The sequence below is a fragment of the Arachis hypogaea genome, chromosome 18 (genome assembly GCF_003086295.3).
Source record: "Arachis hypogaea cultivar Tifrunner chromosome 18, arahy.Tifrunner.gnm2.J5K5, whole genome shotgun sequence".
In the NCBI taxonomy this organism is placed as follows: Eukaryota; Viridiplantae; Streptophyta; class Magnoliopsida; order Fabales; family Fabaceae; genus Arachis; species Arachis hypogaea.
In genome coordinates this window covers 11473322-11498512 of record NC_092053.1, presented here as the reverse complement: position 1 = coordinate 11498512, position 25191 = coordinate 11473322, and the positions used below count along the sequence as shown (strand labels likewise).

Genomic DNA, 25191 nt, shown 5'->3' with positions numbered 1-25191 from the left:
AATTGTAAATTATTGTAATTACATAATAGCATAATAGCAATTCAATATATAATTATCATAACTTTTTCATTAGTTAACTAATTTAAGTTAATCGAGTGATAAATTCATTCATTCTAAGTAATTATAGGGATTTTAATCTCATTTTATACATACAATAATTTATTGGTTAGTAACAAATTTTTAAATAAAATGTAAATTCGTAACAGATTAATACTTAAACGGTTGAGTTAGGAGATATTGAAAAACCAAAAAAAAAAAAAACTTTTTCATTAGTTATTATTAAATGCATATATATTTAAGATTATATTATTTTTTATCTATTAACATTAAAGTCGTTTTTTAATTCCTATGTTTAGCACTGTATTTTAGTTTGAAGCATAGTTATCAATTCGATTCAACTCTGTCGGTCGAACCAAAAATTCAATTATTAATTTGGTTTGAATTATTATTTGAATCGGTGAAGTAATGAATTCGCTCGAATTTAATTAATTTTGATAAAAAAAATTAGTTAAAATCAATTAAAATCAAATAAATCAATCCGGTTAAGTCCGGTAAAATCCAATTAAACTAGACAACATTGTTATTTTTTATATATGATATTTATTTATTTTTGTTAAACATCTGAAAAGTATAATAAATATAAATTAATTAATAAATTATTATAATTAAAAAATAATAATTAATTTAACATAAAATAAAATTAAAAAAATATTTTTATTATAAAAATATAAAATAAAATAAAATTTTATATATAATTATTAATTATAACTGAATTAATTAATTTAATCTATAATTTTTAATTAAATTAATAATTTAATAATCTAATAATAATTTGATTATCAATTTGATTCTAATAACTATATTTTAGAGCTCTTATTGCTGTGGAAGCCCACTGATTTCATTGAATGAAAATAATGAAATAACGCCCAGGCCCATTGAAACAAGCAAATAACCGGGGCAGCAGTGCCTATAGAACATCAGCACTGGCCCACAAAATTATACATTCCATTGTCTCTAGTTATAAAACTTTGGTTAGTAGGCGATTGATATATGTCTATAAATAGGATGTTGCTAACAAATATTTTAGACATATTTTTTAATAATATTATAAATAAAAATATAATTCTTTTAAGTTTTACATATATCAAATATATTGATAATACAATTCAAAGAGTCAAAACTTTCTGTTTTATTTTTCTTAACTAATTTCTTTGGAATGACACTCTTTAGCTAACTCCTTATAAATATTAGTTAAATTTGAATACACATATACATACAAAATATTTAACTTTTTACATAGTTATACATTCGTATTTTCACATAACTTTTTAGCTAACTCTTTGTTAAATGTTTTTATCTTAACAAAACTTTCCCACATATCAAAATTGACTAATATTTTGTATTTTAATTTATCCTGAGAAAGAAAAGCTAATAAAGAGTATTTTAAGTGTTGTTTAAAGAGTTAAAATATTAAATTTTACCTTTTTTCAATCCATCATTAGTACATGCAACGTATTAAGAAGTTTAAAATTTATATTTTTATTGATTTAAATATTTTTTTTATCTCTATAAAATATACTTAAAAATTTGATAGAATATAATACTAAAAGAAAGATAATCATATAATTAATAATCCCAAACAGGTAGTAGAAATTTAAAACTGAATTAGAGAAGATATGGGACCAAACTTTTAGGACCATGCAGTGCTTTAAAAGCTTTTATCACAGCTACTCTCTTTCCCTAGAAAGAATAATGAATCAGCATGATGGATCGAAGGGGAAGCCATAACTGACACATACACTTCCATCAATATCAAGTCATGGGACAAGTTGAAGTTAGGAATTTACATGCAAAGGAATAAGAGAAAGTGATCATCATTCATCAGACAAGCTTTTGAGTATCCCACCTCCCATATACTAAAATAGAGAACGCACTTTCACACAACCCCGGCCTTTCGGGCTCATATATGATTCAATTACATATAATTAATACCACTACTAAATTTTAGTAAAATCCAATTAAATTTTGCAGTTTGATTCAATTATTGGCTATTTTTATTGCTCCTCACCGAGTTAGTCCATGGTCAATATGTTTGTCTAATTTTCAATAGTTCAAAATTTATAAGTATAAGCTAAATGGTACAACTAACAGAGATTTTAAAATAATTTTTTTAGTGAAAAATATAATTAAATAAAAAATAAATTTTCTTTACTAAATTTAAAAAAAAAACATATATATTGCACATGATGATTTTTTTTTTGTAGATTTTTTCGTTACAAAAAAATATAATATTTACTTTTTACCAAAATTTTACTTTTTACTGTAGTATTATTCTTTAAAATAATGTATGTTTGGTGTTTTTTTTTATATTTTTTGAGTTGGTATAAGATCTGTAACTTTTTTAATAAACACTAATAATTAAGTGTGTAGAGTTTATTAGTACTAAATTCACCTAAATATTTTGCCAATAAAAATAAAAAGGAGAGTCTAAATTAATTAGAATTAAAAGAATAACAATTTTTTTTATTATAAACACATTTTTAAGGAATTGAATTATTTGAACTTTTGATAATAAAATAAAATTTATTTTTAATATACTATCAGTATAAAATAATATTACACATATATCTAATCATGTAATATTATATCTAACAACTTTTTTAGTCACATGAATAATTATTCAAAAAAAAAAAATGATTGAATTACTATTAAAAACTATTTTACTGCACCAAAATTAATCTCACTAAATTATAGCAATAACATTTAAGCATACATGATGTTCATCTAATTAATTAATGAAAAACGCGTTAGCTGTAATTAATATGCTCAACTTTGTAGAAGATTGCACCAGCTTATATATCCATCCATAATTAAGCACATGGTTGGAAGTTCATAAATTATAACTATGCAGGATGATTTCTCATCGTCAATTGATAGTGCAAATGTTCATTATTTTGAGAAATTGTCTCTTTTCTCTAAATACTTCTATTATTTGAATATTTTGCTTTGTCCTCATCAATTTTCTTGTTACAATAATACGTATATCTAATTTTCCCCAATTATTATACTTGTAATATATAATAGATATTTGACATCTCATATGGATGAACACCACATTTTCTCCAAAGAGGGAGGTGCTACTATCTAGCTTTTGAACACCATAACTTACTAGGGAATGGCAACTCTTATCTTGATTCAATTCATCCGCCACTTCTAATTTCTACAATCATATACTGCATCATGCATGCATGTTTCCCAACTAGGGTGCATCTTTTTTATCCTCAAATTAAATTGGCTACCTTTGATACCGCCACCATGTCCATCAACTAGAGACATCACAATAAATGCGACACCGTACCATTCTCAAGTCCTATATTACCAATTCTTGTTTACTATTTTCATTTTGGAATAATTGTCGTTTTAACATTTTTATAAATTAAAAAAAAATCAAAGCAATAATTATTTTAAAACGGAAAGAGTGTCATTTAGTGTAAACAACAAAAATTTATGAAATTAATAATACTAATTAGGTAAATAAAAATATTATATAAATACAAAAAATTAGTCATTATATATTTGTATATAAATATATTGTTGTTTAACTCATTTTTAATATATTTTATATTTTAATATGTATTTTATACAAATAACTAATATAATAACTAATCTTTTTTAGGATATATACGTAGTATAATTAATATGTAAATGTATGAACTATGCTATACATTTCTGATTTTTTAAATGCTACCATTTTTAAGTTTAATTAGATACATCACAAATAAAAAATGTCCCTTATAACAGACAATGATAGCTTTTGGTTGATGTTTAATTATATCTCAATGAAACATGGATATAGTGACACATATTTGCTGTTTGGTTTAGTGAGACATTAATTTTTAAAAGATACAGGAGGATATAAATAGACAAGAAGATACTAAATTCATCAGATGGAAGTGTCACTTCAATAAATTAAAGAAGAGAAAGGGGAAAAAAAATCCTTATTTCGTTGCTGATTGATGTGCCAGAATATAATTACACGCTGAATTGTTAAATTGCTTACTGGGATTCCGTATCTTTCATGAACGTAACATGAAATGCTTGCATCACTTTCACACTTGATTATTGTAATTGAATAATATCAAAATAATTGGATTCCAGTTTCTATTACTATCAGAGCGATTATACACTTTGAAAGATAGAGATAATATCTGTCTGTCTTATACCTTTAATTTGCCCTTCCAATTCGCCGTTGATTGAATGCTGCAAAATAAAACAAGACCTCGTTATATATATATATAATTAGCAGTGACATAATTATAATTAAAACGATTAAGCTAAGACAGATTTTTGATGAATAATGAACTAATTACATGGAGCAATTGAAGTCATTAGAAATGGGGAAAGTGATAGGCATGTGACATCTATCTGGGAGAAATTGAATGCGTTCCAAATCAAATTTGATGCGAATGCCCTTTGCCAAGTCCTCAATACACTGACAAATTAGTTCGGTGTATTGCTTATCTTCCTTGTTGAGTGTGGCCACAGTTTCACAGCAATGCTTGGTTGGTTCTGATTCATAACCTGCAAGGTACCTAACGCATGTCACAAAATCCCAGTACACTATATCACATGGTTCCCTTGAAATTATTACAATCATTTCTGATCTGCATATCATCAACATAACAATAACACTAACAAAAGAACCTACAACCCCTATGTTTTGCATCATATATACACTGTTGAATAATACTATATGATGATAATAATAATAATGATGATGCTTTTGAAGATCAAACTATAATAAATATATACAGATCCAGTATATATATCTTAATCAAGTACGTAATAATGTTGTAGTAGCTATTATTTTCAGGTGTAAACCTAAGAAAAATGCATGTGCAAGTATCGTGGTCCATGAATTGTGGAAACTTGTTAAGAATTTTTGTTCTGTTTTCCCACGGAAAAGAACTCCTGCTATAGCTCATAATCTATTATTTATCTTTTATTTAAAAAATTCTTTAAAATATATTAATTTGTAGGGTTGTGCTTGTGCATATGAGAAGTGTTTACTTTTTTTTTCTTTTTAATTAAGAGAATTATTGATTTGTAATTAGTAATAGTGTAAAATTATTTTTCATTAAAAAACTTTTTTTGGTAACATTTAAAGAAAAAGCCAACAAACGCTTAAAATTATTATTATTAGTATTATTAAGTTACAATAAATTAACAATTTAATTATGATGTTTTTTCTTTTAAAAAAATTACTACTTCTATACTAAAAATCAGTTATCATATATTTGTATATAAATACATACATATAGTGTTAAATTTATTTCAATATGTATTTTATATTATAATATATATTCTATATAAATAATTAATTTAATGATTGATTTTTTGTGTATACTAGTATGATTAATTTTTTATTTTTTATTTTTTTATTTTTTATTTTTTTACCAAAGATATGAGACTCGAACCCGCAACCTCTTAATTTTTTTTTACATACATGTATTATCTAAAAATAATAATTACTTTTACTATTCAATGTATAAATAATCATATAAGAATCCAGATGTGATTTGTAAGTACGTTAAAGTTAAAGAATAAAAGCTATTTTCGGTTTGTTACACATATTTGAGGGGAAAACGACATCGTTTGAAGGCGCGTGTCTCATGGAGCGTGACAAAATAGCCGTTAGAAGTTGAACTAACTTGAACGGTTATGTTCATGTTCTTCTCGTTTTCTCCTTTTCCATTACAAACGTTTCACTTTCTCCTCTCCCTCTCGCTCTCTCTCTCTCTCTCTGCAAATTCTCGTTTTTTTATTATTTTCATTTTATTTTACTAATTATATTATTGAAGCTTCCAACAATTTACTTCACTTGCCAAAAAATTTGAACCTGCGAACACCCGAATCCGAAATGGCGGTGGAAACTGGCGGCGACACCATCATAGTAGCCACCTCTCGTATGTTCCTTCTTCTTCTTGTTGCTTTCTTTGATGAAATGAAGAGTAGAAATGCAATGCAATTTGTAATATAATCATGAATGAACTCTCATTCAGAACTGGATTTAGACATGATGATTTAGAAACAGATGATCTACTTTATTTTTTGTTAGACTTTCATCATGAATTGTTTGAAATGCCAAATAAGTTAATTTACTTAGATACTTTTCATCCTAGTTTGTTAAGAGAAAAACTACTTGACCTATATCTTAATTAGAGTCTCTCACTTGAGATTGATCGACATAGTCAATTATTGTTCTATTTATCTTGTATGAAGTAAATTACTTGGTTAAGCTTTTTCTGAATTTTTCAAGTTGTTCCAGCATTTAAGCCTAGAACCAATAATAGCCTGCGTGATTTTGGTGAAGCTGAGAAAATGCACAAGGTAAAGGTTACTTTCAAATTTGATTAATTAGTGTGTTTATCACAATGTTTCAAAAATCAGTAATCTATATTTCAGGTATATGAGAACCAAGCTATTAAGAGGCAGAAGTTGGAAGGAGGCAAAGCTAGACAGGTCGATGTCTTTATTTGTGTGTTTCCCCCACTGTTTCAAATAACTTTTCTCTCATATTTGTGCCCTAACTAAAGTATAACTCCTCAAAAATATAACCAGATTCTGTATGTGGAACCTCAAAATTTGCCTCGTAAGTTGCCATTGGGTGTGACAAATGGCAACACAAACATATCTTCAAGTAATAGTAAAATGCAGATAAATGCCGTGAAGGTTTGTTTTATTCCTCTATTGTCCATTCTGTTTTCTTCTTTTGTTGCACCATGTGAGTAGATGTTCTTATAGTTTTGACTTATGATTCAGGGACGTGCTGCTCAGAAACAGATGAAACCAAGGCCTAAAGAACCTGGATTCAAGACAGATCAGGCTGTTGCCTCAGCAAGTGTAAGGAGTACTACTGATCTTGATCAAGAAATGGTTCCTAGAATGCCAAAATTCAAGGCTCAACCACTGAATAAGAAGGTACTTCATTCTTCTCTTTCGCCCATACTTTGTTTTTACTTATAAATATAATTTTTTTAGAGTGCAAAATTCTCAAGAATTAACGCTCCCATTTCCTCCTTTTTACAGAAAAAAAAAAAAGATAAATCACATACCGTAGGACTAAGCTTTTATTTATGCAAAATTTGATGTTTCGATTGACGGAAGTATTCATCAGTCATTTACTAAACTTTGATGTTTGATACTTTTTCTTCTCTTGATGAAAGAATAAATTTGTTGAGTGAAGAGCAAAAGAAGATAGGAGGAGAAGAGATCTTTGCAAAAATAAGGAATAAACAAGAAATACTAATATAGTATAACTTTCCAATCTCTCTAAGTATATGAAAGGAAAATTTCTCCTGAAAGGATTGTTTTACTCCTAATGAAGGTTAAATTACATATATAGCACACTACCATAAATATTTGGCTGCTTCTCTTTTTTCCAAAATTAACATTACTTCTCAACATATATTAATCTAGTGTTTCAAGGTATACCCAGCATTCACCAAAGCTACCAAACAAAAAGTTCTACATATGAGACACATCACTTTGATCCTTGACTTGCTATTCATCAATTTTATTTTTTTGTATTAGGAGAATCCATGGAAATCTGTTCTTACAGAGCCTAAAACACCTACATTTCAGACATCACTACGTGCCCGGCCACAAAAGATGAAAAGTTCAGTAGAATTAGAGCTAGAAAAGCTTGCAAGAAAACCCAAATTTAAGGCAAGGCCTCTAAATAAGAAGGTAAAAGGCTACCGACTGAGAAATTTAATTAACTTCATTATTCTCATTTTATCCTTTAGCACTAAACAAAAATAATCTTTCTCTTATTTCATTAGATCTTTGAAAGTAAAGGAGACATTGGACTACACTATCATGCCAAGAAACAAGTCACTGTACCTCAAGAATTTCACTTTGCAACAAATGACAGGATTCCACCACCTGCCATGGCTGATTTGTCTGATTTGGTAATCTAGATTTGAAATCAAACCATCTACTTCCCAAAGCTTCAGTTAACTCTACTTGATTTAAGAAATAAGGATGCATGTTCTATCATCAACTCATCCTTTGTGTTCTTATGTTGCAGGTTTATTTTAAGTCTGAAAGTACTTGTAAAAACAAACCAGTTACCAGAAACACAATTCCAAAGCCATTCCATCTCCACACTGAGGTTCATTACATTCCCTTTTGTTTTGAAGGATCTATGCAATGATCCGGTTATGCTATAACAATTGCAATTTTTCTCTATGTTAGGAGAGGGGTGACCGGAAAGATAAGAAACATAATGTGGAACTTCTGCATAAGCCATACCCTTATACCAATGACTATCCTCAAGTAAAGAAGTTTTTTCAATTTGGTGTCTCATTAATCTCTAGATACTAAGAATTAGCAGTACGAAATTACTGATATCATGATATGCAGGAACCTCAAAAACTTGAATCTAAGCAGTGCACTAAACCAGAACCATTCCAATTGGACTCCCTAGTTAGACATGAGATAGAACTGCAACAAGAAATGGAGGAACAACTAATGGTGAAAGAGAAGAGTGAGTAACATTAATAGTATTAGGTTTCACTTTCTTTTGTGTCTATGAAGAATTGAGTTATATTCTCATATATCATGGATGTGGAATTGTGGATTTTGCCTGCAGGGATCCATTCCCAGTTACAGATAAAGTTCGTAAACCCCTTACCCAAGTTCAAGAGTTCAGTTTACATTCGGAGAATTGGGCCATGTCTAGAGCCCAATTTAATGAGAAGGTGACTTTAGTCTTCGTATTCGTGCGTTCCTAACTATATATCATAGACCATAGTAGCTATTTTAGTTTTAGTTCTTATACTCTATAGTATAGTCTTCAATTTATTCTTTGTTTTTCTTCATCTACCACTTGATAGTGATCTAAGCAAGGTAGTGTGATATGTGATGCATGCAGAGAGAGGAAGAAAAGGCACTGAAACATCTGATGACAAGGTCAAAGGTTTCTCATGTGATGCCAACTCCAAAATTTGACCATCCTTTCTTTCCCAATAAGTATGTGCAAAATTAAAAGTTTAAAACATTTCTTCATTCTTTGTTTTCTACCACTTTTAAAACATCTGACAATGAGTTGTGTTGTATGAAGCAATAGGTCTGCTAAGGATACAACAAATCCCAAGTCGCCAAATTTGCATGTAGCCAAAAACAAGATATCAAATGCCATTGTAGTTTCAAGTCCTGCTGCCACCATGAGATGATGGAGGAGCATCTAGTAGACGTGAATTTGACAACAATTTCAAATTCTAGTGTCATATCAGTTTGTAATATATCTTAATTAATGTTCGCAAATACAAAATACTAATCATTTTCTCATTAAAATATTCATTTCCACAATGAAAACTATGAATCTATTGTAACAATGCAGAGGTGCTAACAACAATCACTCCAACCATGCCGATGGATTTGAATACAATGCCGAATTTTGTGTCCATCATGAAAATTAAATAAAACTCCTTACCAAATAAAACTGTAACTAATATTTTATCTAAAGTTTATTTATGACACCTTCAGGCTTGCATAAACCTTTTCAAAGGGTCATATAATTTAGTATACTATAGTTTCTTGGTTTTTTTGGGGTGGGAGGGAGAACAACTTAGACAATTTGTCCTTGCTATATACAAATGAAAAAAAGTTCAGCGTGACTATAGTGCCCCTTTCCGCCTGTATGCCAGAATCTGAAACAGCAGAAAACGAGGGGAAATTAGGTTTGATGCTTGAAATAATAACAGTTATTTAATAAAACCACATTAAGACTCACCAAATGCTCCCTTTTAGATATGCATTTAGATCTAATCCCTGCTAAAGATTCATCTCCCTGCAAAATTTCTAGTTCATATTTAGATGGATCTATAACCAGAGTTGTTAGCTCATCACATATCAAGGATGAAGTCTCATCAGTTGACTTGTCGAAATCTGTGCCACTGCATCCTTTAACTGCCAATATCTCAACTTCTTCAACAGGCACAGGTGTTTGGCGAGCAACATACTTTGCAAAAGCAATTTTAAACAAGTATTAGACAATCATCATATGGCAATTAAATTGTCTCATTAACAAAAAGCATAAGATGCAATCATTTTCTTTGGGAAGAGATCACAGAAAATAATAGAACCTATATGTTAATACTAGGCCTTCTACTAGAAGAATAAATAAATTTAAATCAATCAAATCAGAATAATTTGCTGTCATAAACAAGTGACTAAAACAAAGGAGCATCTCACTTCGCAAAGGTTCTTGACAGACAAAGTTGGGCGACAGCAAAGGTGTGGCTTCTCCAAACTTGGTGCGCCTCGTTTGCCCAAAGAATAAAGCATGAGATGGATATCTAACTGCCAATAAGAATATAAAGGATCTTGAACAAAACTGAATTAAGAATTCATAACAAAGTTGCACTCAGCAATAACATTTGACACCTATAGATTTATTAAGAGGGGAGATCTATACCTCATCAGCATTCTCATCCAAGTTTCGGAGAAAATCAACCATCTTAGACACTCGACTACTGCGAGAGCTTTTGCTACTACTACCACTGCCACTTCCATGCCTTGTGTGACTTCTAAATCCACCCCTTCCCCATGTAAGTTTTCGAGGTTTTGACACCTGCCTTGAAAGTCCTCGATTTTCTCTACCGTTATCCAAGTCACTTTCTGCACATCCACCATCAGGACTTGCCATTGATGATGAGGGCTGAGAGGTGCGAACTCTGGTCCATCTCTTTCTCCTTCTTTGCCTCGCCTCTGTACCCCGCTCATCAGCAGATGATGAGTCCTTTTCGTTATTGTCATTTTCCTCCTCATTATCCTCAGATCCTTGAATATCAATCACTTGATTTTGTCTCCTAGAAGCATTTCGTTGATTTCGCTGGGATCTTGTCACGAATACACTTGGTGAATCTTTACGTCTCTTAACTAGTGCTTCAGACTGCCGTTGAACAACTTTTGCAATTGAAGCTTGAATCTGTCAGAAAGAAGTTATTAAATGACACCAGGAACAAGGTACTATTGCAAATGCAAGGAATTATGTAATTGAGGAGTTGGCATGTGATGGCAGCCAAGCAGATAGGCAATAATTCAGTGTCAAACAATAAAAAAGTGGAATTACTAGTTTAATTATTGTGAACATGCCTAAAATCTGAAAGCATGTTTAGAAATGTTCAGCCAATAAATATTTACCTGCTTATTGCGGTTCTTCTCCTCTTCACGAAATTCAAGCTCCTATAATAAAGCAACCAGTGTTAGTAGCACTAGTCAATTTTTTACACATGGTCAAAATACATAGTAAACAGGTCAACTCATACCTCTTCCTCGTACTTCTCAATATCTGGATATAAAGCAGCAATAAGGGCATCATATTTCGGATCATCTCTCAAAGAACGGCGACTGGCACAATGTGTTCGGCAAGCAGGGCATTCATTGTTCCTGAGATAATACATGAATGATGAGTCTGCATACAGAGATTATATCTTGTGTTTTGTGATGAGTACACGGGAGGCAAGAAGGGTTTAGATTGATTGCATGTATTGGAAGCAAATTACACAAACAAAAACCCTGGAATTGCTTCATGTGACCTACCCAAGTCGCATTGACTTGTCAATGCATTCCCTGCAAAACCGGTGCAAGCATTCCATGACAGTTCTTGTTTTCTTAATAATGCCTGTCGAAGCAAATACTTTGTTAGTTTAATAGGATAAGTTCACCATCATTGAACATGATTTAAAAATTTTCCTTCATAGTGGAATCCGAAACTACCTGTTAAAACCATAACTAAGAATATAGGTACCAACAATTTTTTTTTTCAAAAAAAGCATTTACATTTGGTAAACATTTAAATACCAAATTGAGAGCAAATAAAATAGGATTTGGATCCTTTGGTTATGTTTCAATCTCACCATTGATTGACTATTATTTATTCATTATTTTTATAGAATCCAAATCCAGTAAAATATGTCAAATTTCCTATGTTAATTAAACTAATATGCTCCGTATAGAGAAATGAGTTTACTTTTTTGTTTTTCCATTTCAATATTTAGGTTTTCAATCTTCGGGATCTTTCCTTTTTTAAACAAAATTTCACATAGCAAGATGTACCTAAGAACTTGTGTAAGCACTATTATGAACCTTAAGTATCACTCAGAATCTAGGGCAGCTACAAAGACAATGGTTATTATATGCACTAAAAGTTGAGTTCCTCACCTCAAAACCCACAATTGATACTTGATCAAACATCGCTGACATGCACATATCTCTTGATTGTATCTAACTCATTAACTCAACTGCTCAAGTCATTCATTATACTCTCGAAAATGCATGCATGAATGCATCCCTCTGTTATATATAGACTATATAGGTAAAATCAACAGGCTAGCTAAGTGGCTATTGCCCCTCTTTAGTAATCTCAGAAAAGATAGTTCAACAATTCTGCTCGCTTTACAAAACTACAATTGATAGTTTGGCACTCTTAGGAGATGAAGCTAAAATGCTAGTATTATTAAGCAATATCAGCAACAATACAGAAAAAGAAACCACTAAGGATTGTTAAAAGGTTCATGATCACCTAGTTACAAGATCAATATACAATAATAAATCAACAGGTATCTATGAAAATAACATATATTAAGCCATCACCTCTCCTTCTAGCAAAAGATAAAAGTAGTATTAGCATAGGAGACTTCCCATCACACTTAGTGTTTGTGAAAAAAACAACTTTCTATTTTATGATTGTTGTGCACATAGAATTAAATGAAATACTAGAGCTCCCAGCACATCTTGCCGATAGCAAAATGTAAGCCCACACAGAATTTAACACCATACTTAAGCCCCAAAAAGTGAAAACCAAACATACCAAGGCAAATTGGGCACTGGACATCCTTACGAATTTCCAGAAGTTCTACAAACACAAATCTGCGAAAAGAACAAGACGATAAGAACATATTTACATACAAGTGATAGAAAGAACATTTTCATATGGGATTTATGACTGATACCCACCAATTGGGTAGTTAGAACAGTCATAATTCAGCAACTTATGAAGATGTTACAACAAATTTAGCAGCTTTCTAACAGTTAAGACTTAAAAACACAGTTAATGCTATATCACAGGCACTGCCTACCTTGATCATCTAAATTCTCTAAGCTGGAAGAAATTTATAACTCACCAGCCACTTTTCACAAAACACTGAAACAGTAATAACACCAAAAGCTATCTAACTTCCTAGCTGTTATACAAAAGGGGTAAAATAGTCATAATGTCACAGCAAGCAGCTTAGGGATATTTTATACTATGACATAATGCAAAGGAGTCGAAATGTTGGGTATTTTCTTCTTCAGTATTTTCGTCTTTTATAATGTTAAGTCGTTTCTTCTGAGATACAAGCACATTGTGGCCCAACTTAACTTACAACATGGTATCCCACATGCCTTTCACCTTTGACAACTTTGGACAAGTATCTCCAAATTCAGAAAGCAAGTACGCTGTTTCATGTTATGCTTTAACAGGTTACTATAACATGGAAAAGCAATTCAAGTACCAGCACAGATCATGAACTACAGGGCATTACAGGGAACCTTGTGAGCCTATAGAATTTTGACCACAGGTACATGGCAAGTGATAGATGATAATGCTTCAAAACACTTAGTTTCAAACTTTCCCCACACAACTTGTAGAGTAAAGAAGTGACTACTTAGAACATTCTGATGCACACCACCCACTAGAACTCCACCTACAATATGAATGTTAATATAATTCATAAAGCAAGAGTATTCATACACCTCCTTCATGCCATGAAGGAGATCTCGAAGTTCAATCCCACCCTATGCATAACAACACTAAGCAACAAAAGTCCACGCCAAAATAACAAACGTTGTTCGATTATGCAACCAATGAGCTAGTCTAATGCACCAACAAGACGAAAATGCAAGCATGCAAACGAGCTAAGACGAATCAAAAGGGGTAGATTCGGAAAACACACACATTTCAGCTAAAATAACACAGAAAAGTGAAAAGAGGAATCATAGAGCAACCCCCTTCTACAGTGGGAAGAGGGAACCCACATCAGAAGCGTCCAAAATCAAAGGAAGAAGAACACAAGATGCGAAATTCACACCAACCCAGCACCCCAAAACAGAGACACATCGATCAGCAACATGAATCTGGGGGAAAAAGAGAAGAAGAGGAAGCAGAGAAAAGCACAAGTTTTGAAGCAATGCACTAGACAAATAGAGTTCGTACTCTGGTTTTTCTTCAGAATCCGAAGATGGGGTGTCGTCAGAATCTGAAAACAACCAACAAAGAACAAAATGAACACCTTGAGAAAACAGAAGAATTACGAAGTAGCAAAAGCGCGAGGACCCAGTTGAAGAAACACGAAAATAATAAGATGCACGTAAATCACGAAGAAGAAAGGATGATAACACGTAACCATCGGGTTTACCCTCGTCGTTGTGTTTCCCTTCTTCTTCATCTTCTTCATCTCCCTCACCTTCATCTTCATCTTCGTCATCGTCCTCTTCTTCTTCTTCTTCATCATCATCTTCTTCTTCTTCTGCTCCTTGTTGCTCATCTTCCTCATCTTCTTGCTCAGCATCCCCTTGCTCTTGTTCTTGCTCGTCCTCTTCCTTGTGGGCTCCAGCAGCATCTTCATCTGGATGGTGGGGCTTGAGGGTGCGGTCGCGGTGGTGCTTGGGGTGGCGATGAGGGAAGAGGTGGTTGGAGGAGTCGTCGGCGTCGTCGAGAGTGTCAGGGTAAGGGCGCTTCTGTGCAGGCATTGCTGAATCCTCTTTGGTTCGATGCAGCAGAGAAGAGAACGCAGAGAAGAGAAGCGAAGAAGCAAAGAAGCAGAATGAGATTGGAGATTTTGGTTTGGGTCTCCTTCTCTGCTTTCTTTCGCTTTGCTATCATTATATATTGCAATTTTTTTTATTTTTATTTTTTCATGTAAGTATTTATTTAATTGCGTCTATCTTCGTTTTTATTAGTCTTGATTTAATACTAATATAATCGTAATTATAGTATTACTACACTACACTACACTGCTACACAGTACACACCCTCGTAAACAAAATTAAAGTGTTATTATCGTTTGGTTAGGTTATTCATGAGTTAACTTGTATGCATATTTGGATATAAGCTTTTCGGGTAAAACAAAAAAGATGTATAGAAAATTTTGATTTTGTCTAATAATAATATGTCACAATTTTATTTTTCAATATTTATTACTGATCAAATGGAAAAGAATTTAATCTATTAATAACTATTCTAAAATTTACTTATATAATATAATATATAATTTGCTCGAAACCGAAAAATGTTTTTAGTTATTAAAGAGATTTGTGTTCAATTATTTGACAATTCTCACTCGACTTTTTTTATAACATGACTACATATTTATAATATTCAAATCTGAAGAAAAATGTTACTCACATTTTTAATAAATAAATTAAAAAATTGACTAATATTAATTCAGATACAGGATAAATATAAAGATAATTAATTACCTAAGATTTCTTATAAAATATAACAAATTGTTGTTGAGATGGAATATTTTATATCAGTTTATATTAAAATTAATTATTATTGTAACAAAAACTATTTTTCTATGGAAAAATAAATATAAAATTCCTATGCATAGATAGTATATAAGAAAATAAATTTCTGAGAACAGCAGAAGATAAAGAAGGAAAGTAAAGGAGGCATATAGTAGCGGCTCGGTGGCCGGTGTGTGGAGGTGGTGTCTCGGGCCCTTTTTCGTCATTTCAACCACTATATGTTCTTCTCTTTCTTCATAGTTCATACTTTGGTTGCTCTGTTTTTGTTTTCCTTTACTAGTTAAATGTTAATGCATCCCACATTACTCTCTGATCTCTGACTTTTATTTTCTTTGCTTCTTAATATGATGGGGGTTGGTTATGTGGAATTTTTTTTTAATTCAAAAGTAAGGTGTGTATATTTTCTTTTGTATTTCACGGAATATATATATAAAAATATTTTTTATATTTTAAAATTAATCATTAACATTAATTACTATATATTTATATATAATATATATTATTTAATTTATTTTTAATATATATTATATATTTTAACATATATTTTATACTAATAAATAATTTTAGTATACATATAGTATAATTAATATTATTATTATTTATTTATTTTGAAACACATCAATGAAAAGTGATATTTGGAGAGCAACTAGTTTTTTTTTTTTTTTAACAAAAGACAGCAAAGCTATGAATTATTCCTATAATATAATGCAAAAAAAAAAATGGAATGGAAGATAGACATTCCAAAGTTAGAGGTAAGATACCAATTTGGCTGCTTTTATATATATATATATGTGTGTGTGTGTGAAATATAGAGAGCGAAATAAAGATAAATTAAAAAAAGTTGTCTTTATATTTATTTATGGGTAATATAAGATAGATGATTATAAAATATATTTTTTATTTATATATTCTTTTTCGTTATTATTAGTAGTCTCTTTTTTCTGCAATAATTCTTTAGTCTTCACTTTAAACAAATAATAATAAATTTTAAATTAAATTAGTAGATTCAATATAACATCATTCATACTTAAATTCATTTTTATTTAGAGATCAAAAAAATTACGAATAAGAATATGTATAAAAGACTAACAAACTATAATTTGCAAATGACATAAATTTTTTATTTTTACTTAAAATCTTGAATTTAAGTATCACTTTTAACTTAAAAAAATATTTGCAGAGGAGTTTGTAGTGGCTTTAACAACAACAACAGTAATAATAACAGTAAAAAGTCTAATAATTTAAAAAATATAAAAAATAGTAAAATAAATAAATAATCAAGTAAAATAAAAAATATTAAATATTAAGAAAAATTATATATGTAATTAAAGAAACAAATAGTATAATAGATAAAAGTTTTTAAATAAAATAAATGATATAACTTTAAACTCTCACTATTATATTTTTTTAATATAATAAAATTATGTATTATATATTTTAGTAGAGTCTGATAGGCCAAACAAAGTATTTCATAAATACGAGTTTGTCTTATTAAATATAGCTCAAATGGCATAGTTTTTCTATACTTAATTAAGAGGTTGCGAGTTCAAGTCTCCTATCTTTGGTAAAAAAAAATGTAAACTTTTAAAATAGTTTGGATTCAAATTTATTTTTTATCAGGTAAGACTAAATACGAATTAATTAATTAAGAGCCAGAAATTAAACTAAACCAAAAGAAGCTAGATAGTTTCACCCAGTTAAAAAATCTTTTTGTTAACCTAGGGAGTGAGAGGGCATAGAAGAGGTGAGCATAGACGGTTTTCGATATATATAATTCAGGGTTATATAAATCTGTTCTCATAAATTAATTTTGGTCACATATATTTCATAAACAATTATTATATTGCGCTCAATGATTAAGCTTTTTCTGTCGATTAATTAAAGTTTTTTTCATTTTCTTTTCAAGGTGAAATGATCGAGTTAAGGTTCAGGGCCGAGGAACTTTGACCTTGTCTAGAGACATGACTGCATCTCCTCACGCATCCATCATAATGAAAAAGTACTTATAAGTTATAACTATTAACTAATAATAAATTAAGACTCAAATTGCGGCGATTTATGAAGAAATAAGAAGTAACCAATCAAAAAAGTCAACATATACCTGCCAAACAGGGATCAATTTTACTGATGGTTCGAAAATCAAATTCAGTAAAGCTCAAGTGTATACTGTACAGTAGATTTTGTAGCCTCCTGCTTCATGTAATCACTATATAATTATTATATATTATGCGTTGCCCAATATGCAATCATCAATTCGCTATATTGAAAAAACATATTATCATTTATCATCAATTATTTTTTTATTTTTTGTCTAAATTATTTTTTTTTTCTGACTTGAATTGTGGTTGGTCTTGATTATAGAGCTAAAAGTCTAAATCTTTCTCAATATATTATTTTTTGGTTCCACAATATTCAAATGACATTATTTAAAGAAAATAAGTATCAGGCTATTTTAACTAACCAAGTAATGTCATTATCATTAATTATCAAATTGAAATGCTTTTAGGTGTTAATTGGATAGAATAGTCGTACTTATGTCATATATGAATGTATTTTATTTATTTATTTATTTATTTTTTGAACTAAAGGACTAGACTTTTAGCGAAAAAAAAATAGAGAACTGATTAATATTAGTTTAAATAGAAGACAAATACAATAAAAAATAATATTGATCACTTAATAATTTTTTTATTTAAATAAAAAATTTCTTACCTATCAATTTAAATTAGTTATAAAAATTTACCAATTTATATATTTAGTGTTGTTCTTGTATGGATACTTGGAAGGAGAGCTCGGTCTCTGAGAATCGACGTCGAGTTGTTATTTTCGGTGTCGACTTTTGAGCTTTATGGTAATCCGAGCTTTACTCCAAGACGATGTCCAATCGCGTAGAGCTTTGAGCAAGAAACAGGGGGGAGTGTACCTGCAAAAGTACTCCGAAACTTAAGTCAGTATTCAGAATTCAATGTATCCTTTGAAAATAAAATATCATACCTTTATAGGTGAGATAAAATAGGCCGATTACGTTTCTATTGATCATCTGAATTGAAGAGCAATTAATAGATTTTAATAAGTGATCATGTCTGGTCGGACGTTTTTATTCCAGGATGTAGTCCGTTGAGTCTGATTGTTACGTATAACGCCGAGTTATAACGTAAAGTGCCAAGTTATAGTGCATAATGCCGAGTTATTGTATATAATGCCGAATTATGACATCGGATTTGTAACGGCCGTATCATAACCCCCAAGCTTAGCCTGACTATATTTTGATAAAGCAGGTTGATCTTTTTTAGTTATAACTCGGCGATTTGAGTTATAAGTATGGAGCCCCCAGATCAACTTACTTTATTAAAATAATGAATAATTTGAATTTCAGACGTGATTTGAAGTTAACGTGTATTGGAAAGTGTAATAGTCTTGTCATTGATGGTGCCTTTGATTTTTCCAATGTAATTTTGAACCGTTGATTTAATAGATGTAACGGTTAGGTTTTTTCATGGAACTGAATAGTTAATTTGAATAGTTGTTGAGACGATTTTGATAAAAGTGAATTGGTTGGACGAGAATATTAAATTAGTTCACCGTTGTTTGGTGATTTGATTGAGTTTGATTGTGCATGTGTAAACGATGCGACTTTGAATTGAAGAGTTGTCGCGAATGGATCAGTGTTTGTACTTGTATGATATGTGATTGAGTTTGTTGACTGTTGATAGTCATAGTTTAGAATTGAAGATTGAGTTTGATTGCGCATGTGTAAACGATGCGACTATGAATTGAAGAATTATCGCGAATGGATAATTGATTAAAGATTGTATGTTTGATTGCGCATGTGTAAACAATGCGACTTTGAATTGAAGAATTATCGCGAATGAATAATTGATTGAAGATCGTTGATATAGATATGATGATAATTGATATAGATTTGACAATGACTGATAATGATTGATATAGCTCGGATAATGATTGATATAGATCTGAAAACTGAAATAATAGATATAGATTTGAAAATAGAAAAACAGATATAGGTCGGCGAATAGAGATAACAGATATAGGTCGGCAAATAAAGATGATAGATATAGATCGGCAAATAGAGATAACATGTAGATCGACAAATAGAGGTAACAGATATAAATCTGCAAATAGAGATTACAGATATAGATCGGCAAATAGAGATAACTGATAAAGATCGGCAAATAGAGATAACTGATATAAATCGGAAAGTAGAGATGATAGATATAGATCGGCAAATAGATATAACAAATGTAGACCGGAAAATCAGATATAGATCGGCAAATAGAGATATCAGGTATAAATTGACAAATAGAGATATCAGATATAAATTGGCAACTAGAGATAACTGATAAAGATCGGCAAATAGAGATAACAGATGTAAATCAGAAAGTAGAGATGACAGATATAGATCAAAAAATCAGATAACATATATAGATCGGCAAATAGGGATAATAGATATAAATCGAAAAATAGAGATGACATATAGATCAAAAAAATAGAGGTAACATATATAGATCGGCAAATAGATATATCAGATATAAATTGAAAAATAGAGATGACAGATATAGATCGGAAAAATAGAGATAACAAATATAAGTTGAAAAATAGATATGACAGATATAGATCAGAAAAACAGATATAGATCGGCAAATAGATATAGATTGGCAAATAGGGATAACAGATATAAATCGGAATATAGAGATGTTTGATATAAATCGGAAAATAGATATAACAGATATAAATTAGCAAATAAGGATAACAGATATAAATCGAAATATAGAGATGATTGATATAAATCAGAAAATAGAGATGACTGATATAAATCGGATAATAGAGATGACTGTTATAGATCGGCGAATAGAGATTTTTTATATAAATCGGCAGTTAGAGATGATTGATATAAATCGGACAATAGATATAACAGATATAAATTGGCAAATAGGGATAACGGATATAAATCGAAATATAGAGATGATTGATATAAATCAGAAAATAGAGATGACTGATATAAATCGGATAATAGAGATGACTGTTATAGATCGGCAAATAGAGATTTTGGATATAAATTGGCAAATAGAGATGATTGATATAAATCGGACAATAGATATAGATCGGCAAATAGAGATGACTGATATAAATTGAAAAATAGATATGACAGATATTGATCGAAAAAATAGATATAGATCGGGAAATAATTATACCAGAGATGATTTGAAAAATAGAGATAACAGATATTTGATCGGAAAAACAGATATAGATCGGCAAATAGATATACTAGAGTGAATTGAAAAATAGAGATGACAGATATTGATCGAAAAAATAGATATAGATCGGCAAATAAATATACCAGATGAATTGAAAAATAGAGATGACAGATATTGATCGGAAAAGCAGATATAGATCGACAAATAAATATACCAGATGAATTGAAAAATAGAGATGACAGATATTGATCGAAAAAATAGATATAGATCGACAAATAATTATACTAGAGATGATTTGAAAAATAGAGAGATGACAGATAATAATCGAAAAAATGATCGAAAAAACAGATATAGATCGGCCTTTTTCGGGCCTTAATGATTTACTATATGACCTTTGTTTACAAAAGTGCAAGTAAGTTTGAAACCATTGGAAGGAAATGGAGGCCTATAGAAAGAAGGGTGTTTATTTCGAGGCCCCACGGTGGGCGCCAATTGTTCTTGTATGGATACCTGGAGGCCAGGAGAGCTCGGTCTCTGGGAATCGATGCCGAGTTGTTATCTTCGGTGCCAACCTTTGAGTTTTGTGGTAATCCGAGCTTTACTCCAAGAGAATGTCCAATCGCGTAGAGCTTTGAGCAAGAAACAGGGGGAGTGTACCTGCAAAGGCACTCCGAAGTTTAAGTCAGTATTCAGAATTCAATGTATCCTTTAAAGATAAAATATCATACTTTTATAGGTAAGATAAAATAGGTCGGTTACGTTTCTATCAATCATCTGAATTGAAGAGCAATTAATAGGTTTTAATAAGTGATAATGTCTGGTCGGACGTTTTTATTCCAGGATGTAGTCCGTTGAGTCTGATTGTAACGTATAACGCCGAGTTATAACATAAAGTATCGAATTATAGTGCATAATGTCAAGTTATTGTATATAATGCCGAATTATGACATTGAATTTGTAACGGCCGTATTAAGTATTATTTTCGTATTCAGAGACTGTATAATACATTCCATTTTCCGGTTAATCATTTTGCGAAAATAAAGAAGGGAAAATTCGAAGTTTAAGCCATTTTCGGTTCTAATGCCGGCCAAAATGAATAAAAATATTTTCTCCCATTTTCGGTTACTGTAGCTGCGAAAATAAACAAAAACTTTTCTTCTATTTTCATTTTCGGTGGTCGCAAAATTGGAAAAAAAAATTGTGATTCATTTTCGCTATCTATACATGTAAAAATAGAGAGGAAAACATTTTTGGTGGCTAAAAACTTTAAAAATATGATAAATGAGACTAAATGTATAAATTAGCAAATTTTTGTATCCTAATTTAAATTGATAAAGGGTAAAGTATATTTTTGTCTCTAAAGTTTGGTAAAAATTTTAAAAACACTCATAAGTTTTATTTTGTTTTAATTTTGTCCCAAAATTTTTTTATTTATATCAAATATATCCTCAACGGCTAAATTTTCAAAAAATTTAAGACCAATCTAACAATAATTCATGAAAATTATATTTTATTTGCTTGTGTTGAGGTTTGTCCTTATGAAATTGTTGTTAAATTGATCTTAAATTTTTTGAAAAATTAGCCGTTAGTGGTATATTTGATACAAATCGAAAACTTTTGAGACAAAATTGAAATAAAATAAAATTTAAGAATTTTTTAAAATTTTTGTCAAACTTCAAGTACAAAAAATATATTTTATCCATTAATAAATAAAGAAATTTTTATTTAAATAAAAAAAACCTCACTTAACATTTGTGATCTTTGTTTTAAGTTAAAAAAATCGATTTGGTTAATTTAGTTTTGCATGAAAAAAGTTTAATAAATTATCCAGTTACATGGGCGGCATTTTACTGAACGAATATATGAAGGTTAAGTTCATGTATCAATTAATGTCATTGTCAATAAAACAAGGACATACATACTTACATCTAAATTTGTATTTTGCTAACGATATAGAGAAGCATGGCATCACTTCAAAGGCAGAAAATCATTGAATCTATGAAATTATTATTATTATTATTATTATTATTATTATTATTATTATTATTATTATTATTATTATTATTATTATTATTATTAATAATTAACACGTTTCAGTTTCGAAAGATGGATTGCTAATATAAATGGCCCACACTTTGCTTGCATCTTAGTGCATAGATACAACACATACATGCAAAATCCCACAGTTGAAAAAAAATGAAGGATTTGCTGTCACAATTTCCTTCAAGATTTTAAAAGAAGCCACAAAAGGGTTAGATATGTGTATCAACTAGATAGGTCTAGGGTAAGATTGTGTGTTAATGATGCAATCAATATGCATAAATATTTTTTAAAAAACAAATAGATAAAATAGTATCAAAAGTTCTTTCTTAAATATGTTCGTCATCAAATTATCACTTACTTGATTCAAATAAACTTTAAACTTTTATGAAACAAAATTAAAAGTCTCTCATAATTATTAAAATTGAACCGACAATTAATCTGCACGAATTCTTATTCAAATCTTAGCTCAAGCAAATTTTTAAAAATTGGCACAAATTTACACATTAATATCATCCTAATGTTATCAGCTTGTGAGTTAACTGAATTGATCCATTCAGTTTGAGTAACGATTTATATTCATTTTATACCGATTCCTCTATTTAAACCGTCAGAATATTAAATTGAACTGATTTAAAATTTAATTTATTAGTTTTTCAGTCAAACCAACTAGTGCAGTTTGAATTTTACAACTATAGTATTTTTAGACTATTCTACACTCTAACATTGGCACTTTGTTGTTGATTAACTTGGCCAATCAAAAAAGTCCAAATTAATTAAACCATTTTGAGTTTATTATCCCATTTAGAGAAAATTGCTACATAGTGATCACTGAATATAATAAAGGTGGCATGTTAATGAACTTATAATATAGAGTTAGTTATTAAAGTAAACATGCACATGCCAATTCACTTCTAAAATTAGTTAATACACATATTTCACCAATGATCAAACCAAAGAGAGGAAGCTTATATGGAAATTTGGCAAATGATGATATCATAGAATAATGGAGCAAGATATGGTAAGATGCCTGACATGTATTTAGGGCAAGTGGAAAACATCACTATTTTCAATTTCATAATAATGATTAGAAAAAGTATAGGTAGATAATGAAAATATTAAACAATGTGAACAATAGATATATTGAATATTCATTTCACTAGATGTACGGATGGTTATTTTAATATTAAGATTTAGATGATTAATTTAGAAGTATAGTGTATTTTTATTTAATTGGTGGTTGTTCATGTTATTTAAGATTGTCATTGTTTATTTAGCACTTCCTTAATGATTAATATTCATAGTACTCTTCAGAACGCCAATTTGATTTCCTTTTCCCATGTAAGGATATTTCTGGTAATCATATTCTAATTTCTAAGTTTGTTTTTGTTTTGCTAGTGGAGTTTATCAACTTTTCATTTAATTAAAGAATATTTTCACTTTTCATTTCATTTAATTTCTCGTTAAGTAAGTATTTAAGTTTAAAAGCTGTCTTCATCTTGATGAGATGGTCGAAACAAATCCCATATGTTGAGTTTACAGCAAAATTTTGATTTCTATACAAAATAATACGAAATTGGACACTACTCATAATAATGCACTCATTACATATTTTGTAAAGAGAAAAAATAATATGAAAGATTTTTTTTTAACTAACTCTATAAGATGATGTGAATAAGGATATTGTTATTGTTACTGATATCAATTACAATTCTTGAGACGTATATATAGTATCTCTATGCTATAACTTCAACGAATAAGAATAAAATTCTCCGACAAAAACTCCTTACTAAACATTTTGAGTTCTCTCCTATTAAAACTCATTTTTTTTACTTCCTAAAATTACTCTTATCCTTCCTTTATTCTCACAATTCTCCACCTCGGTTACAATTTGAAATCTACTCAAATTTTGGACGATCAAAGTGTGGTATTCATATCTGGTTGCATCATTTTTACAATGACTGCCTACGTACCCTTGTTTAGGATCAAACCAATCGTAGTTCCTCTATTTCTCCATGTATTGCCTAACATGAAGCAATATTGAGCAATTCCAAACAGTGTTGGAACTTGTTTCCTGACACTACTTTAGTCAACATATCAGCAGGGTTTTCATCTGTGTCTACTTTTATAAGAGAAATGTTACCTTTCTCTATAACATCGCGCACGAAGTGATATCTTACATCAATATGCTTGGTACGAGCATGATGAACCTGATTTTTAGCCAAATGAATTGCACTTTGACTATCACAACTCAGATTCACGCAATCTTGCTTCAACCCCAAATCATCTTTTTAGCCAAATGAATTGCCACTTTGACTATCACAACTCAGATTCACGCAATCTTGCTTCAACC

The 25191-nt window shown here is 30.1% G+C and overlaps 2 protein-coding genes across 5 annotated transcripts; one reads left to right on the top strand and one right to left on the bottom strand.

Moving 5' to 3' along the window:
• Positions 1-5739: 5739 nt before the first annotated feature.
• Positions 5740-9359, top strand: LOC112771218 (protein TPX2). 2 transcript variants are annotated; one of them, XM_025815887.3, is made up of 13 exons: positions 5740-5966; positions 6329-6390; positions 6466-6522; positions 6622-6732; positions 6823-6981; positions 7594-7749; positions 7845-7973; positions 8093-8176; positions 8260-8340; positions 8428-8551; positions 8657-8765; positions 8939-9036; positions 9128-9359. In XM_025815887.3, exons 1-12 carry the CDS (start codon positions 5921-5923, stop codon positions 8958-8960), a joined length of 1140 nt encoding a protein of 379 aa, XP_025671672.1. In that variant the 5' UTR covers positions 5740-5920; the 3' UTR covers positions 8961-9036; positions 9128-9359. The 2 variants fall into 2 exon arrangements, with proteins under 2 accessions (XP_025671672.1, XP_072081076.1); XM_072224975.1 differs by having other exon boundaries at positions 5763-5966; positions 9134-9359.
• LOC112771216 (putative E3 ubiquitin-protein ligase RING1a) lies at positions 9331-14981 on the bottom strand. Of its 3 annotated transcripts, none has more exons than XM_025815882.3 (10): positions 14457-14981; positions 14267-14309; positions 12881-12939; positions 11611-11692; positions 11337-11457; positions 11212-11253; positions 10484-10996; positions 10261-10368; positions 9800-10027; positions 9331-9716 (listed from the first exon to the last, which is right to left on the bottom strand). In XM_025815882.3, exons 1-10 carry the CDS (start codon positions 14800-14802, stop codon positions 9684-9686), a joined length of 1575 nt encoding a protein of 524 aa, XP_025671667.1. In that variant the 5' UTR covers positions 14803-14981; the 3' UTR covers positions 9331-9683. The 3 variants fall into 3 exon arrangements, with proteins under 3 accessions (XP_025671667.1, XP_025671668.1, XP_025671669.1); XM_025815883.2 differs by having other exon boundaries at positions 14469-14945; XM_025815884.3 differs by having other exon boundaries at positions 14517-14924.
• Positions 14982-25191: the final 10210 nt, after the last annotated feature.

Coding starts and splice junctions, on each gene's coding strand:
- LOC112771218 (XM_025815887.3), top strand. CDS start 5,921: ATGGCGGTGGAAACTGGCGGCGACACCATCATAGTAGCCACCTCTC. Junction 6,982..7,593: donor CTCAACCACTGAATAAGAAG/GTACTTCATTCT, acceptor TTTTTGTATTAG/GAGAATCCATGGAAATCTGT. Junction 8,177..8,259: donor CATTCCATCTCCACACTGAG/GTTCATTACATT, acceptor TCTCTATGTTAG/GAGAGGGGTGACCGGAAAGA.
- LOC112771216 (XM_025815882.3), bottom strand. CDS start 14,802: ATGCCTGCACAGAAGCGCCCTTACCCTGACACTCTCGACGACGCCGAC. Junction 10,369..10,483: donor TGGATGAGAATGCTGATGAG/GTATAGATCTCC, acceptor TCTTATTGGCAG/TTAGATATCCATCTCATGCT. Junction 9,717..9,799: donor TATCTAAAAGGGAGCATTTG/GTGAGTCTTAAT, acceptor CTGCTGTTTCAG/ATTCTGGCATACAGGCGGAA.